Source organism: Triturus cristatus, chromosome 11, assembly GCF_964204655.1.
Source record: "Triturus cristatus chromosome 11, aTriCri1.1, whole genome shotgun sequence".
In the NCBI taxonomy this organism is placed as follows: Eukaryota; Metazoa; Chordata; class Amphibia; order Caudata; family Salamandridae; genus Triturus; species Triturus cristatus.
Window position 1 is genome coordinate 186,073,883 of NC_140594.1, and position 18,759 is coordinate 186,092,641.

The 18,759-nt window shown below is 47.6% G+C and overlaps 1 protein-coding gene across 2 annotated transcripts in view; it reads right to left on the bottom strand.

Moving 5' to 3' along the window:
• HECTD4 (HECT domain E3 ubiquitin protein ligase 4) overlaps positions 1 to 18,759 on the bottom strand; it is a 2,430,065-nt gene that overhangs the window by 420,034 nt on the left and 1,991,272 nt on the right. For both annotated transcript variants that reach the window (XM_085634374.1, XM_085634373.1), the window contains 2 exons: positions 15,426 to 15,549; positions 14,098 to 14,288 (listed from right to left, as the gene is read on the bottom strand). In XM_085634374.1, coding sequence (XP_085490500.1) covers positions 14,098 to 14,288; positions 15,426 to 15,549 — 315 coding nt within the window. The remainder of the gene's footprint in view (positions 1 to 14,097; positions 14,289 to 15,425; positions 15,550 to 18,759) is intronic.

Sequence of the window (18,759 nt, forward strand, 5' to 3'; positions counted from 1 at the left end):
ATTTTCATAACAACTTGTGTGGTGTCCTTTCACGTGGTGTTCAAAGGGTAAATGTGGTGGTAAAACAGCTGGCTTAACACGCCCTCTAGAGTTTAGCCTAAAGACTGCTCTTGTCCATGCTACTAGGATAGCTGGTCTATAAGGTTGACTTACAACCAATCATCAATAAGGGTCGTTTGGAATGATACACAGTGATCACTAGAATAGTGAGCACTACATATCAGGCCAACTTCTCACATTGGTGAGCAGCGGTTGGGATTTGAGCTTGCTGTGTTTTGCCACCCACGTATCCTGAGAACATCGGTTGAAAGATCACATAAGTACCCAGGTACATATAACTGAACTTAGGATACTCTGAGTTCTACTGAACCAGCTGTTGTAGTGTAACAGGGAGTAGCACACCCTGACTACAGCTCTTAGCAAGGGATCAGTAGGAAAACATGTAGTGTAGGTAGGTGCATCACTTACACCTCACTAGAAAGCATGTGTAACCACGGAGAGTCTGCAGAGACTCCCCTAGGGGTTGTTGACCCTCCACAGGTCACGTCAAGATATGCAGCTCTTAGCTTCACGGAGATGAGACAACTGTGTGCCTCCAGGAAGCTAAACCAGGGTTCTAACCCTACCATCACATTTCTGATAGGTCTCTTAGAGACTTACGATGCTAGGAGGTCCTCTAACACAGGCCCCCCTAATGCTGATGGGAACATGCCTCCCTTAGAGGGAACCCTTGGTGACCCTGACCTCGACCTCCATGGTGAGGAGGAAGAGGAAGAAGAGTTAGCAGGAGACGAGGCAGACGGAGGTCCCGTAGTAGTCGGTAGGCTCACAAGGACCAACTTAAGCAGGCATGAGAATGGAACTGGGGGAGCCCCGGGCCCACGCTCAAGCAGGCGTAACCTTGGGAACGGACGAGCTAGGTCTCTCTCTCGAGAGGCTCTAACAGATCTGTTCGAACACATGTTTCTCAGGCATCTTCTCAGAGAGGAATGACGTCCCCTCAGAGAAGGGAGCACGAAGCGAAGATGAGGGAAGTCAATCTGAGGATCGAGCGGGAAGAACTTGCCCTCGCCAAAGAAAGACTTGCCTTTGCCCGAGAGCAGAAATTGAGTGGGTCAGACCCCACTGGTGGCAGCATTATCATTAGAGAGAAAGACAGGGGTATAGACACTAGACACCTGAGTAAAATAGTGCCCCCCTTTAAACAAGGGGACGACATCCACAAGTGGATAACTGCTTTGGAGAGGGCCTGCACTGTCCAGTGCGTCCCCCCAAGTCAGTGGGCAGCTATACTGTGGCTCTCCTTTGAAGGTAAAGGACGAGACAAGCTCCTCACTACTAGAGCTGAGGATGCAAACAACTACCAAGTCCTGAAGAATACACTGATTGATGGGTTTGGCTTAACCACGGAACAGTACAGGTTGCTGTTCAGGGACACCCAGAAAATTCAGTCTCAGGATTGGGCTGACTTTGTCGATTGTGCCACTAAGGCTTTGGAAGGCTGGTTGCTGGGTAGCAAGGTTACTGATTACACAGGATTGTACAATCTTATCATGAGAGAACAGATTTTAAACAACTGTCAGAACCAACTGTTGCATCAGCACCTTGTCCACTCGGATCTGACCTCTCCCCAAGAATTGGGAAAGAAGGCAGACAGATGGGTCAGAACAAGGGTCAAGCAGAACCAGACTCAGAACCAGGGTGGTCAGAAGAAAGCAGACCAAAAGGGTAGTAACAAGAACGAACAAAATGACCAGAAGTCTTCAACAGGTCCCCAACAAACCAAAGAGGGTGGGGGTCAGGCTTCACAGAAGAAGAAGACTCAAGAAGGCCATTCAAAAAGGTGGTGCCAATACTGTAAAAGTAAGACTCACTGGTTTAGTGAGTGCACCAAGAAAGGAGGGCAAACTCCTGCCACTGCAGCCCCTAAGGCCCCTGCACCCCCTAGTACAGTCAGCAGTGGTAGTGCGCCTCCCAAGGCATTAGTTGGGTTAACCTTGAGAACCGAGGGAGGTGACGACTTAGTCGGCACACTCACTCAGGCCGTCCTTGTCTGTACAGGGGATATGGACATGTCCCCTGATGCCAGTCCCAATACTTTGGGCAAATACAGGCAGACGCCTTTGATCAATGGAAAAGTGGCTCAGGCCTACAGGGACACTTGTGCCAGTGTCACCATGGTGACGCCTAACTTTGTGGACCCTGGACAGATCATGCTAGGTACTGATTACCTAGTGACCAATGCCAGCAATGTCACTACCAATCACAGTATGGCAGTTGTTGATTTCTCCTGGGGAGGGGTAAGTGGCCCGAAGAAGGTTGTGGTTAGTTCAGACCTCCCCGTAGAATGTCTGTTGGGCAATGATTTGGAAACGTCACAATGGTCAGAAGTGGAGCAGAGGACTCACATGGAAATGTTAGGCTTGCCAGCACATGTCCTTGCTGTGACCAGGTCACAGGCCAAAAGATGCCCCACTGAACAGGTGCTGGATCCTGGAAGAACGGACCAGACACCTTCCAAGAAAAGGAGCAGTAAGGGTAAGGCCTCGCCTTCCCCCTTGCCCCAGGTCGTGGATCAAGTCTCTGAGGAGGCTGACCTTAAAGAACTGAGGGAAACTGAGCCGCAAGAGCTTGAACCTGGTCAGGTTGAGTTTCTGGGCTCAGGGGGACCCTCCAGGGAAGACCTGGGGAAGGCACAGTTAGACTGCCCCTCACTTGAACCCCTCAGACAGCAGGTGGCTGCTGAGGCTGCAGGGAACGCCACAGGTACCCACAAAGTGTACTGGGACGATGGACTCCTGTACTCCGAGGCAAGAGACCCCAAACCTGGCGCGACCAGGAGGCTGGTCGCCCCCTTGTCTCTGAGAGGTTTCCTTCTTACCTTGGCCCACGAGATTCCCCTTGCAGGTCACTTAGGCCAGAATAAGACTTGGGACAGAATTGTTCCACACTTTCACTGGCCCCACATGTCCGAAGATACGAAGGAGTTTTGCCGCTCCTGTGTCACTTGCCAAGCCAGTGGTAAGTCAGGTGGCACGACAAAGGCCCCCCTCATACCACTGCCGGTGGTGGGGGTTCCGTTTGAACGAGTGGGGATCGACATTGTCGGACCAATGGAACCCCAGACAGCATCAGGGCACAAGTTTATACTGGTGGTGGTGGACCACGCCACCAGGTATCCTGAAGCTATTCCCCTTAGGACCACTACAGCACCTGTTGTGGCACGAGCCCTAGTTGGAGTGTTCTCCAGAGTGGGCTTCCCTAAGGAGGTTGTCTCTGACAGAGGTGCAAACTTCATGTCGGGATATCTGACTGCTATGTGGAAGGAGTGTGGTGTCAACTACAAATTCACCACACCCTATCACCCACAATGCAATGGGCTTGTTGAGAGATTCAACAGGACCCTAAAAGGGATGATTCATGGACTACCTGAAAAGCTTCGGCAGAGATGGGATGTCCTGATACCCTGCCTCTTGTTCGCCTACAGAGAGGTCCCGCAGAAGGGGGTTGGCTACAGCCCTTTTGAACTTCTGTTCGGACATCCTGTAAGGGGACCCCTTTGTTTGGTAAAGGAAGGATGGGAGAGACCTCTCAAAAAGCCGGCATCAAACATTGTGGACTATGTGCTCGGTCTCCGCTCGCGGATGGCTGAGTACATGGAAAAGGCATCTAAAAACCTTGAGGCGAGCCAAGAATTACAAAAAGCTTGGCACGACCAAAAGGCTGTCCTGACTGTGTATCAGCCTGGACAGAAGGTGTGGGTGCTGGAGCCAGTGGCCCCAGCAGCACTCAAAGACAAATGGTCTGGCCCCCACACAATCATTGAGCAAAAGGGAGAGGTCACCTACTTGGTAGACCTGGGAACTCCCCGGAGCCCCCACTGGGTGCTCCACGTAAACAGGCTCAAGGCATATGTCGACAGGGAGGGCATGGGCTTGCTCATGGCCACAAATGAGGGACAGGAGGAGGAGAGTGACCCTCTCCCGGACCTGCTCTCTCAGATGGTGTTGTCTTTTGTGGCAGCCTCTCTGGACATCAACAAAAGGATTGTAAACAGGTTCTTCAATCCTTCCGACATATGTTCTCTCTGACACCCAGTCAGACCAATTGGTGTACCCATGAGGTCGACACTGGGGACAGCCTGCCCGTAAAGAGTAAAATCTATCGACAGCCTGATCATGTCAGAGACTGCATCAAGACAGAGGTGCAGAAAATGTTGGAGCTGGGAGTCATTGAGCCCTCGGACAGCCCCTGGGCTAGTCCCGTAGTTCTCGTGCCGAAACCTCACACCCAGGGCGGTAAGAAAGAGATGAGGTTTTGCGTGGACTACAGAGGCCTCAATGCAGTCACTAAGACTGACGCCCACCCGATACCAAGAGCAGATGAACTTATAGACCGGTTGGCTTCGGCCAACTACTTAAGTACATTTGACCTGACAGCTGGGTATTGGCAAATCAGGTTAGCTGAGGAGGCCAAGCCCAAAACAGCATTTTCTACCCCGGGTGGGCATTATCAGTTCGTGGTAATGCCCTTTGGTTTGAAAAATGCACCTGCCACCTTCCAAAGGCTGGTGAATCGAGTTCTCACTGGGTTGGACGACTTCTGTGCGGCGTATCTGGATGATATCGCTGTCTTTAGCTCCACCTGGGAGGATCACCTGGTCCACCTGAGGAAAGTGTTAGAGGCCCTGCAAAAGGCAGGCCTCACTATCAAGGCCACTAAGTGCCAGATAGGGCAGACACAGGTTGTATACCTGGGCCACCTTGTAGGTGGAGGCGAGGTTCAGCCATTGGAGAGCAAAATACAGGCCATCCAGGACTGGGCTCCTCCAACCACCCAGACTCAGGTTCGAGCTTTCTTGGGCCTGACTGGTTATTACCGGAAATTTGTCAGAAACTATGGATCCATTGTGACCCCGCTAAACGATCTGACAAGTAAAAAGATGCCAAAAAAAGTTCAGTGGACAGCAAGCTGTCAAAAGGCATTCGATGACCTAAAGCAGGCCATGTGCACAGCGCCTATCCTAAAGAGTCCAGACTACTCCAAAACATTCATTGTCCAAAGAGACGCTTCGGAGGTGGGTGTGGGAGCTGTTCTATCTCAGCTGAATTTTGATGGTCATGACCAGCCCATAGCTTTCATTAGCAGGAGGCTGACCCCCAGAGAGAAGAATTGGTTAGCTATTGAGAGGGAGGCCTTTGCTGTGGTTTGGGCCCTGAAGAAGTTGAGGCCATACTTGTTTGGCACTCACTTCAAGATTCAGACCGACCATAAGCCCCTCTTGTGGCTAAATCAAATGAAGGGTGAAAACCCCAAACTACTTAGGTGGTCCATTTCCCTACAGGGGATGGACTTCACAGTGGAGCATAGACCTGGCACTGATCATGGCAATGCAGATGGGCTCTCCAGGTATTTCCACTTAGAGCAAGAAGACTCACCTGGTCAAGGTTAGCTTATTGTCCCAAAGTTTGGGGGGGGGGTCATGTAGGAGAGTAGGGTCTGCAATCCTATGATCACCCAGATTTTTTGCTTTTAGCTTCATTGGTTTACGACTTTCCCTGGCTGTGGGCCTGCCAATCAGACCCAAAGCCTAGCTGTTCTCTCTCGAAATTAACACACATGTACATTAGGTGCATCCACTAATTGGAACTGGGCCGCCTTATCAGTCCCTGTATCAGCATACCACAGGTATCCAGGGCATCGGTGTACCCAGGGCCTACCAGGGGCTGCAGCATGTATTATGCCACCCCTGGATGGCCACCCCAAATCTGACACAACTGGCTGCACGACAGCTGGGGCAAGGTGGTGTAATCCACCGTTGCTGTAGGTGTAGTATTCCTATACCTAACCCTAAAATGGACACATGGATTCCTATCAGTCACTCCTATGGCAGGCCTTATCAATCCTGAAGGCAGAGTGCGGGGAATCATGTGGGATGGTGCTCTGGCGCGAGCTGAGCCCGTCGACGGCTTGCGGAACCAAGTCCTAATAGCCGTTCCATGGTGACGCGTGCCAACTACCTTAAAATGCATTATAATCCTCGCGGTTATTTGCTAACTCTGGCATCGCATCACCCACACATGTCGAGTAAGGTGTCATACGAATTGGAATACGAACCCCTCGCCAATTCTGGCGACGGGGTTAGCATTCCCCCCTTTAGAGGGGCACGACATGGAAGTAACCTTGAACCCCGGTTAAAGTTGACTCAAGCCTCAGCATCACAAAAGGGATGCTGCCACCAGACACAAGTCTGACCTCCTGCTGCTGGGAGACCTTCCAGCGAGGGGAGCTTGGACAAAGGGTTTCCTGTCGAGGGCGGTGTTAGCACCATCCCAGACAGGGTTTGTGTATCCCAGGTAGGCAGGGCTGAAAGGAAGGTGATTGCAAGTGGCACCCCGGTGCTCACTGTGCATAGCCCGGCTCAAACCAGTTTCGGGGGCAACCCTGCCCCTGAGCTGGGGCGAAGCCGGACAAAGGATAGGGGTGTAACCACCCCCTCCTGGCCCCACCCCTAGGTAGGACCTAGTCACGGGCCAGCCCCTTTTCCTAGAATAAAGGTAGGAGCGAGTCCCCTTCCCAAATTGGATAATTCTGAATCTTGAACTACTTTCCACGAAAGGAACTCTTTTTACTTTTTCCGAAGACTCTCCCTTGTGGCTAAGGAGTAGCCACCCTGCACCAGCAGGCACCACCTAAGCGCTTGCGGTTTGCTGCACGTCCATCCTCCGGATCCAGACTGACCAGCTCGACGAGACCCGGGTTCCCTGCCATCTCTGACCTCTACCTGCATCATCAGCCCAGCTGAGATTCGTGGGTGTGACGAGACCTGCGGGACCGGCCATCATCAAAACCTGCACGACGCTTGCCTAGCACGCCCACCGAGGGACCCTCGAGTAAGTGCACCTAGGGTTTGAGAAGCCCTAACCCTGAGCGGCTCCAGCACCGAAGTCTGCCTCCCCAGCATCCACGAGATCTGCGTGGGGGCCCTTCTGCTCCTTGCTGCTCACCGCGTTGTCCGACCACTCGCCGACCGGCTTGTGGCCCTCTTCACGACGCACCACGACAGCCTTTCATCACTGGACTGGTTGCTCCAGACTGGCTCTTGCTCCCCTTCAACAGAGGAGTACCTCGGACCCTCCTGGTCCACTCCAGACGCCATCTTGACTCCACCGCGTGGGTTTGCCACTGCCAAGACCTGCTGCCCCACTTCTGGGCCCAGCATCATCGACAGCAGACACCTTCGTGGGACAGCTCGCCCTCCATCCTGGTCGCCGCCGCGCCTCCTGGTCCGAGGAACAGCCGAGCCCGACGTCCTCCACTCACCTGGTCGAGGTGACTTCATCCGGTACCATCCTGGTGCCCGCACGATCGCTGGCTAGCGGTTGAGAACTGAGTCCCCTCTGCTTTCAGGTTTCCTTCATCACCGATCCAGGCTTGGATCTCGCTGAACATCGACACTGGTCGCCTGCCAGCAACTTCTTCTTTCAGGCTCCTGAGACTACAACGAGGGCTCCCGACATCTTGCTGAACCTCACGCAGCCGCAGCCTCTGGGCTAGGTAACTCGAGCATTTCGGTGCTCCATCGCAGGTTCGCTCTACAAGTGTCCAGCTCCTTTTTCGTTTAGTCCCACTGATCGGATCTTTCCGGAATCAGTAACTTTAGACTCTAACCATTCGCATTCCACTGTTAGTGTATATGGTTTCTCGTGCCCCTCGGGCATTTGTGTAAATTGTGCAACTTGAAGTATTTTCATAAGAGTTTTGTAGTGTGCTTAGCTCTCTGACTCATAAAGAGCCAGGGTAGTCTTGTTATAAATAAAAATCCTTTATTTTCATAACAACTTGTGTGGTGTCCTTTCACGTGGTGTTCAAAGGGTAAATGTGGTGGTAAAACAGCTGGCTTAACACGCCCTCTAGAGTTTAGCCTAAAGACTGCTCTTGTCCATGCTACTAGGATAGCTGGTCTATAAGGTTGACTTACAACCAATCATCAATAAGGGTCGTTTGGAATGATACACAGTGATCACTAGAATAGTGAGCACTACATATCAGGCCAACTTCTCACACAGTGTAATGTCCGCTTTGTCGCCAAAGAGGCGATCGCTATCAAAGGGCATGACCATGAGGGTGCTCTGGACCTCCCCGGAAAAAAAAGACGTGGACCGCAACCAGGCGTGACGACGAAGTGCCACTGTGGACGACATTGCCCTGCCAAGCGAGTCCGTCGTGTCCAAACCACATCGGATGGCATACCGCGCTGCGTCCCGCCCGTCGGCAAGAGCCTGGGCGAGTCGTGTCCAGGCCTCCTCCGGGCACAGGGGCAGTACGTCCTCCACCATATCCCACAGAGAGTGGGAGTAACGGTCCAAGAGACAAGCGATGTTAATCGACCGCAGCCCTAAACTAAGGGAGGAGAACAGCTTTTTGGCAAACTGCTCCAGTCTCTTGGATTCCCGATCCGGGGGAGCGGACGGGAAGGAGGTCTGGGAAGTAGAGGCCTGGATAACCAGGCTCTCAGGGGTGGAGTGTTGGGACAGAAAACTGGGGTCGCCCGGTGCAGGGCGGTGGCGTCGGGCCACGTTCCGATCCACAGGAGGTACTGTGGAGGGCTTAGACCAGGTGCCCTTGAGAACGTCCATCAGTGCTTCGCTAAACGGCAGCAGAGGCTCCGAGGATCTTGCTGACGGTTGGAGCACTTCAGTGAGGAGGTTAGTCCTCAAGGCCACAGTAGGTAGCTCCAGCCCGAGGGATTCGGCCGCCTTATGCAACGCCACAGAAAAGGTAGCACCTTCCTCTGAAGCCACGGTCGGAGGAGAGATGAAGCCAGTGTCAGGGGAGGTGTCAAGGCCACTGGCATCCCCCAGCTCATCTGCCCAGTCCTGTGATAACTGGCCCTGGCGGGCCAGTGGGTCAACAGACCCCTCCCAGTAGCCACAGTTATTCGATTCCTGATAAACAGGGGGAATGATCGGAGCCGGGCGGAAGATGAAATGGTCACCCATCGGCGTCGGATGCGGCGCCGGACTGTGCCGCACCAGCGCCGGGCCCGGGCTGAACCAGGGAACGGCGTCGTCCGGAGACGGCGCCGGGGGTGGAACCGGTGTCTACGCCGGCGGAGGAGGCGTCGTGAGGTCGACCGGCATCGACTGAGATCCAGGCCTGGATCTCACGGGGACCTGCGGCGTCGGGACCGAAGTCGACGATGGCACCGGGGCCGCAGCCGCTGGCTCGCTGGGCCTCCCAGTCGAGCCCGCGGGGCCCGAAGGCGCGCCGGCAGGCGTCGACGCGGAGCCAGGCCCCTCATGGCCGAGAGGAAGGCACTGATCTCCGCCGGAGTCGCTTCAGTCCAAGGGACTGGCGGGTATGGGGACGGACGCGGCTCCTGCGGTTCCGGCGGAGCAGCGGGGGTGGTACCACCTGGACCCTCGACCGAGTCGCGCGACCAGCGAGGGGAGTCCGAAGAGCGATGTCGTCTCTTGGACTTCTTACTATGCTTCGACTTACCCGAAGACTTGGAATCCGACGAGCGGTGATGGTGGCTGCGGCTCCGCGACCGGTCCTTCGACCTCCTCCTGGACCGGGACCGTGAACGGCACGGAGCCGAATGCCGGAGCTCGAGAAGCTTGCGGGACCGCTCCCCCTAGCCTTCGAGGTCAAGGCCCGGCAGTCGAGGCACGACTCTGCATCGTGGTCGGCCCCAAGGCAGTAAAGGCACCGGCGATGGTGGTCCGTTACCGACATCAGTCGGTGACAGGAGTCATAGGCTTTAAAACCAGGCATCCTACCGGCACCAGTTCGAGTCGACGAGTAGACAAAAGAGTCCAAAAAGTTTTAGTCAAAAAGTGACTAATGGGGTAAGCTCTTCCCGGATCGGCGCTGTCTGGCACGGCAAAAAAGAAGAACTGACGTCAGCGCGCGAGGGTGGCGTCTAAGTACTCCGACGACGTCATTCCGGCGCACGACGCCCACGAAGGTGAGGAGCCGCAGACGACGCCTAGCGACGCGCAAGGGGTATTGCTGACGAAAAATCTTTCCGGATCCAGCCTGACGCCTGGGGATATTCTAAGGTGAGGAATCTAACTAACGTGTTTCTTTCAGATAGATTTTAATTAAAAACTTGCAGCTTAGTTACAATGTAAAGATCCTTGTTGCTAAGCAGAGTTTGTGAGCAAAATCCACGTCCCTGTATATCACGTAGGTAATATGTTTAAGTAGTATCTGTATGCAATTTATTACTATGCCTGTGCTGATAAGGAAGGGGTCAATACGGCCAACTAAAAGGAATACATCACCATAGAACAATATAAACCCTTTGTAATGGAAGACCCTTTGCTGACACCATCAAGATCTTCGGTAAATTGTCCACTAATGTTTATAGAGGTAGGCAATAATGTATTCACCTACAGTACAGTTTTTGAAATGTGAGCCTTTGAAGCCTGGTGCCTCCGTATGCAGGACCACTGCAGTGCTACAGCTGTGCGAGGTTCAAGACATTTGGTATGCAGCTCTAGAGACCCTGTATTAAAAACCTGATACACTAGACACCGGTATGCGGACATTTTAAGTCCAGTGCCTCTGCTTACAGGGGCCCTGCTGTGCCGCATCTACAACTGCACGCGCTTAGAGAATGTTTTAGAAATATCTTATCGTAAACCAAAAAAAATCAAGTTCAACATTTAAATTGGCAGTGCCATGTAAATGGGTCATGTCTCCTTCAATTTGTTTTTAGTATGTATGTTATGGGGAGGGGTGAGGGATGGCGATGTACAGCCAGAAGCATACAACGAAGATAGCGCAGATGTTTAACGGCCGGTGTCTCTGCATTCAGGGCATCTACAACACTGCAGCTACAGCTGGAAGCGATTATTAGTTTTTATTAAAGGACTGTCCAAAATGACCAAGAAAAAGCGTGGCCCTTTAAAGCCCGGTCCCTCCCCAAACATGGCCCCTGCAGCACTGCAGCTACAGGAAGACGAACTTACTAAATGTACTTAAAAAAAAAAAAAAAGAGAACACCAATCCAGAAGCACAAGTCCCGAACTTTTGAAGTTGGTGAGCCAGCACAAGCATAAATAAAGGAACAATGAGGAAGAGTACATATAAACCGCTGCCGCACCACAGATACACACGGTTAGTAAAAGTGTAAAAAAAAAACAAGCATTGATAGCGTGCGTCATCGCGATCGCTCTGAAAGCGAAAGTGATCGCGATGATGCACGAGTTTTCAAAGTGCTGCTGTAGGCTAGCGGATCGCGCGTGCACGGTCGCGTGAACGCAAGCGCTAGGCCAGCCAGCAGCACTTTGAAAACTCACATACAAAATGTCTCTCCGAGCCAGCGCATGCGCTGGGCTCAGCGAGACCTAAAGAGGAACCACATGAATATCTCCCGCTCCTCCACCCCAAACCCATCATGCAAAACTACATGCCATTATTTTCTTCAGAACACTGATCTTGCAAATTCCACTCAAAGATGATGATGAATAAATAGTCTGGGACCATCTATTGTTTATTGTTCTAAATTAGCATATTGTAGATGAGACCGTTATCTAGTGGTCTCATTTCTCATTGAATAATGTTTAAACCGTAAATAAGTTTACATTTTTCAGGTTAGGAGGATAAGTAAAAGATGGTGCTCCTTTCCATAAGTAGGAAACATCTAGGTTTAATACAGTGCCATTATATCTATCTTAAGCGCCACCATTCTCCCATTCATTTTCTTGATAGATAATAGATTCCACAATCAAGCACACCAATATGTAACAGGAGGAGGCTCCGTTTTTTTCATCAAATATATGCAATTGTGGTTTTTGTCAAACCTAGACAGTTCCAAAGTAAGGTTTTATCTGCCCTAGTTGGATATTTCGAAGAGGGTCGGCTCACCTTTAGGAACATAGTGGCAATATCTGAAGGTATTGGTTATTATTTGCTTTCAATGATTTACTGGCAGCTTTATCTTTGCTTTCTTGTACTGGTAATTCAAGAGCGTACCTTCAGTCATGCATGATCGGAGGTACCTCATCTTTGGATAAATATCCCTGCTGTGCCAGCATAGAGTGAGACTGGTAAATATAGGGTTGAATAAAACTGACAAAAGGCTTCTAATTCGTCTTCTTCCATACATAGGAACTCGTCCGTCCCCCTTAATTTAATTCCTAAACATATACCTTCTCTTGTTTTTTCATAGATGTCTTGCCAATTGTGTATGCACTTTATTTCCTTGATCATAAAATGACAGTAATAAGTGTAATAAGAATAGTTCAGCTCTATTAATAGTTAAGAATATTAAGTTGGCCCCACGGTGTGGTCACTATTCAAAGTCAGCATGGTGACAGGAACTGCTCATAGCTAGTGTCTGCTTCCTTTATTTCATTCAACTTAAAACTGTTGTCATCAGGAAAGGAATCCGATGTAATTGAGTTGTCAAAATGTTCATGAGGATTTGCCTACGCCATGTCAAAATGCAACACCAGATGGGTGCCTGGCCAGACGTTGCCTTGGCAGACATACTGTGCAGGGTTTGTAACTTGTAGACGATAGAGTCCTAACAAACCATCTTGCAATTCTGTCCTAATTTTGAGATCCCTATTAAACCCGGCTTATCATTTGATAACTCAATTTGTGGCACAACTGTTGGGTATGAACAGGTAATAAATACCAACGATATGACAGTAATTAGTGAACATTTTGGGAGTATTTTAGTGGTGCCTGTGCAACAAACTACTAATTGAAGGGTTGTTCTTATCCAGGTTGAATATACATTTCTAACTGTATTGTGCTATTCATGTGTAGTGCAATATATTTATATGGCTTGTTTAGAAACCAAAAATAAACTATTCACTTAATGAAATAAAAACAAAACAAACCTGCAATGATTCCATCCAGACGTTTCCTTCTTTCATGTATAAATTGATCATCTTTACCTTTTTAGGTTGAGACTAGAGGAAGCGCATATGCGCTGCTCTGCAAGGAATACTGTATTGGAGTATGCACTTGAAGCCCCTCCCACTCTCCGCCCCTATTTGTCATTGAAATGTGTCACTGTCATTCGTAAATGCTGGCTTCTGATAGGCTTGTTAGTCCCTCCTTGGTACCGCCTTGTCTGCATTTGTTACCTCCCATAACGACTGGACGTTTTACTTGTGAGCACTATTTTGTTAAATGACTAATGGGGACAATGGCGGCTGCTTCTTGTATTTGCAGTGCACCCACACAGGACAATGGCGGCCTCTTTTCATATGGAGAGCTATGCCGCTCTAACTTTAAAAGTGGCTAACCGCTACCCCCACAGCACTCACCTTACAATGGGCAACACTTTTTTTTATTACTTTTAAGATGAACGCGGTGTCTGCTTCAGGGACACCGCGCTTTCTTTCAGCTTTTATTTACGTTTTTTAATAAACTATAATGGTGAGCACTGCGCCCGCTTCACAGACACCGCGCTCTGCAATACAATAGGTCTAGCTTTTGCCAAACTTTGACTTATTGGTATTGTAAATGACAATGCCGTTTAATAATATAAAAGGCATTGCCATTGACAATGCTAATAGCTCAAAATCTCGCAATTGCGAGACCTAGTCCATTGTAAATGCGTGTTTCATATACTAACTCAAGTCCCCTTTAGACCTCAATTATCATGCTTCTAATTTGGTGGTTAAAATGCACCTGGAATAAAACCCAACATTTCATTCTCACTGCACACATTTTTGTCCTCACTTTGTACCATTTAGAAACCTCCTCCAACTGTGTCCATCAGTCCAATTAAATGACTCAAAAATGCAACCTTTTCACATTTTTTGTCCAGACAATGGCAGATGCAAGTGTTGAGATCTAGTCTCTCAAGAACTAGAATTAATATATTTGCATGGGAAACCTGGCGTGTTTCAACATGGGGACTTTCAGAGTCCAGCCAGCGCTGAACAACACTCAGTGAACAAACATTTTCACTGCTGTGTTTGAAATGGCACAATGTATTTATCTCACTGAAATGTATGTTAACCAGGTATTGCCTTGTTTAAAACACTATCTTGATTTTTTCAACTGTCTTGCTGACAATTCAACACATTTTTATTTGATGATTTAACAGTTAAATGCCCATACTTAGCAGACACGAGACTCTGGGATCGGCTATGTCAGCAGGATCCAGATAGACTTCATGAGGATGCAATCGAGCCGGCGTGATGGCAAGATGGCGGCAAAGGCGGTTCATGTACTGAACAAGGGCTACGTCCATTTCCAGTGTCCACTTCTTGCATGCTTTCTGAGCGTGCCTTGTATCAATGCATGCACACCTACAGAAAAAAAGAAATTGTACAGCAAAATGTAAACACTACAATCTGATGCAGAGTCACTTAAAAAGTAAAAAGTAAACTACAGCAGTAAAGCATGTGTGCTCCTAACTGCTAATGTCCTCGTTTCATGGGCTGTGAATACATTTTTACAAACTCTATTTTGGAAGGAACTACAAAACTTCTAGTTCAATGACAACATAAAAGTTTGAAGTATTATTTTTCAGTGAGAATAAAAAGAACACTGGGTATGGGCCATATGCTACTTATCATAACCCCAACAGAGTTCCAGGACAGTAACATCTTCCCTATTCATAATCTAATCTTTTCAAATTCTGAAGATCATATATATATATATATATATATATAAATAAGTGTAGAGAAGATGTTGTCTGGGTTTGCTGCCCTTTGGGCCAGATCTGTGGAAGTGCAGTGGGTTGAAACTTTAGTTCAGGCACTACTTCCTCGAAATTCTTGAAACACCTTGCTTTGAATGTGAGTGTTAGCAACGTGTTGGTAAAGCACATAACATGAAATTGCAATGGCATAAATCATTTTACAGTAAATCTGAGCACTTACACAAGGAAAGACTTGATTACCATTTCTTTTACTGTAATGATAACAATTTTCTATTGATGGGGCCACAAGTAGACACATCTCATGTTAGTAAGAGAATGTATAAGGATCTCCAGAAACATACATGGGTCCCCAACTGTACACCTCATAATAATACCGGCACAAACAAACCTCCAAAATTCAACACTGCAATCCCCATTGCAGTGTAGAAATATGGCATTAGGAAATATTGCATATGGGGAAATTGATTTAAATATTTTAAATAAATAAAATTCAGGCTCATCCTTCCTCAGGCTTCCTTAGCACCATTAAAATATGTATTTAATGGTTACCACTTTTAATAGAAACTGGTCACTGAGGGTAAGGATTACACGTTCACCACATAGTGTGTCTAATAGTGGGTTGGCATGCACATTTTGATGATCTTTTAATAAGCATTTCACAAGGATGTATCAAGGGTACCTGGAGGAGGTGTGTTATTTTAGACTGCATTAGGAGGACATGAGTGATACGAACATTTCAAGTACATTGCAACTGAAAAAATAGATAACTACTGAAATTTACCTCTCAAAGTGAAGATCATATCCACAGGACAGAATGGCTCTCCAAACGCTACGAATATCTTGTTTTGCTCGATCGAGCACGAATCGGTGAAATCCTTCCAGTGTCAAATACTTCTCTTCTGGAACTATAGGTAAACAAATTTACCATATGAAACAGAGCATTAATTACGCCTGGTAGAGAAATGTAAAATCATTTTCAGATTTAATCAAATTCTTATTGACGAACTAGTGAAAACTATTCACCAAATAAACAAACGTGTTTTTTTTTTTTAAAAGCATGATGCATTCCCTCCATTTCACTAAAAATATTCCTCCCTTTGTCACTGTAATTTCAACTCTTTTCTTATCCAAGCATGTCATTATATATAGACAGGCACACCCTTTTGCCGGGTACCAGTGCCCCCCTTCGCACTGGGCCACGTGGAGATATTTCTACAAGAGTACATTGACTGATGCCACAAGAAAACACCTTTACCATTACAGTGGTTGTGAGGTCGAGAGCAGCATTGTGAACAGAGCAATTATTATCAGAACTATGTTTTACATAAAGTATCCCACACATGTTTACTTTATTTCTCTTCACCATTTAAATGTTGAAATATTGGTCAGCAAGGAAAGTAAAGAAATCTAATTTTCAGAGAATACAAAGAATGGTGCAGAAACAAAACATTTATGGCATAAAACATGATTTTCATCGTGCAAGCTGTTGAAATTTGAAACTAAGAAGTGATACAGTTTCATTGAAATGGAAATATGGTACAAACTTTTGTAGGCGGTCAGGTTTTGTTTCAACCACTATATTTTCAGTGAAGACCAGTAGGAGGAGGATCCAATGATAATTCATGAAATGCACTTACTCTTCCTACAGAAGCGGCTATTGACAAAAGTACAACGTGGGTAAGTGTCAAGGTTTGTAAGTGGAGGCTTTAAGGGAGCATCTAACACGGGATATAGACTGCATGTAATACACGCCAGTTGAACATTTTTCAAACATTATACGTAGGGGTTTGCATTTCACTTTTACCTTTTAAAAAACAAAGTTCATTATGCTCCTCCCCTCCTCAAACACCACTATTGCCATATTGTACACTGTTAATTCCATGCGCAAAGGTCCATTTCGTTATGTGCTCTGACTGCTTTCTTACCTCCTTTTTTAAAAAACGGTTCAGTTGAATCCTCTCTGCTTGTATTCAGCAAGGCTTGTTTTCATCATATGGTTTTATCATTATACACTGTATATTTGTATCTCTCTCTGCAGTATGTAAATGTTTTAAGTAACCATACAATAAAGTTGACTATGAACATTGATATATTTGTGCAACTAAGCTCCATGTATCTTGTTGTGTCTGGTACAGAGTATTTACGTTTCAAGAGTGTCTTTCCACTGCAACACGTCAGACGGCACAGCAGGCCTTCAATATGACGTCACAGCGAGCATTACAAATCTATCTTCTTTGTGAGGTTCTAATTTCACTAATATAGTAAACAGATTACAAACCTGGATTCAGTATACATACAGTAATGTTATTACAATACCATACTTTGTGTACAAAGTCGTGTTTGATCAGACCACTCTGGGACATAGTGGCTCAATTTAAGTACAGTAGAAACAGCTACTTTCCGAGTCCCTTCACAAGCTGACACCTGCATTTTATCATCCAACTGCATTTTAATGTTCTAGCCTCAATATGTGTGGAAAGGATATGGGTGAAACAAAAAGCAATTTGATGCATAACAGTGAAAGGAAATAATGGCCCAATAAAACATGCTATTCACAAGTAGTGTACGTGCTTACACTTATTTACTACGAGAGTAAACAAGGTCACATTCCGTATTAGGACCACCGTTCAACCTACCGGGCTTAGTATAGTATAGTGTCAATTTGTATTATGCAAGGTGAAACATATAACATTTTCTGCACTCAAAAGGGCTGCTTGTGTCCTTTAATATCCAGAATTATGTCTTGTAACCCTCCAATGGGAATTTGTTTATGGTGAACAATCTATACAAGCAGTTCAATTTGGGAATCACGTGTTGAGAAGAACAACTTACTTTCGGTAATACCCTTTTTGGTGGATACGTTCACTAACCGCAGATTCCTCACCTTTGGAACATCCCCAGGCATCAGATTGGATATGGAGAAATCACATAGGTGGAAGGTCTGGGACGTGGATTCACACCAAAAAGTCCGGCACAACCATGAGAGTGAAAGACCTTCCTGGCAGACTTGGTCGTCCAGGCAGTAGCCTTTTGTTAAAGTGTTCACCGATGCCCATGTAGTAGTATGGCAGATAGTTAGGGAAAGCACCACCGTCGCCAATGCTGTTATAGCGACCTGTGCCCTGACAATTGGCCTGAAGGCTTTCAGTGTGCTGCTTCATGGCCAGTGCATAGCTGAATTAGATGCAGATGACCATTCACCTTGACAAAGTCGTTCTTTTGTCTGTGCACGTTCTCAACAACAATTTGTTTGCAATGAAAGTGGTATAGGTGGCTGTACCGCAGCATCTGCAATTCAGGCATACAAGAGTCCTGACATTATGGCAATAAAGAAGATGGTTTTTAGAATCAAGAGCTTTAAGGAACAGCTGTGCATCGGTTTAAAGGATGTGCACAAAAGAAATGTCAAGTTGAGATTAAGGGTCCACTGAGGTGACCCAAATGGTTTCAGGGGGAAATGTGTGTCAAACCTTTTAGAAAATGCATAAGGTATAGTTTCTTACCGGTAACTCTAGCTCACTCATAGGGGTATTTTCATGATAGTTATGAACGTTGAATAGTTCCGCCCGCTGGCGGGGACCCCAGGGCACTTTTTCCAATATATCTTCTTAAGTGCTGAAGTTCACCTTTCTCCAGAAAGGCTTTGAAAAGTCACTTAAATTCATAATGCAGCCTAAAGGACAAGGCTCCAGTGATCAGAATTCTTCTTGAAGTGGGAAAAGGAGAGACTCCAAGCAAATATGCACTTAATGAATAAATAATTTTGTAAGAGCACAGAAAAAGAACCTTCATAAACCCTTTTGCTATGAGAGAAACAGATGCAGTGCAGGGCAATGTAGCGCATAGGGTGCTATTGCACAAGTTACTACTTGTGTAACGATATATCTGTAAGAGACATTAGTTAGTGATAGATTCCTTACCTTAGAATATTCCCCAGGCATCAGTCTGGATCCGGAAAGTTTCTGCTTAACAGTACGCTTGCGCGCCAGTAGGCGGCGCTGTGCGGCTCCGCGCCCGTCACTGGCGTCGTGCACGCCGGGACGACATCACGGAGACCACTTAGGTGTCACCCATGCGCGCTGACGTCAGTTCTGTACACAACTTTCCGCGCCGAA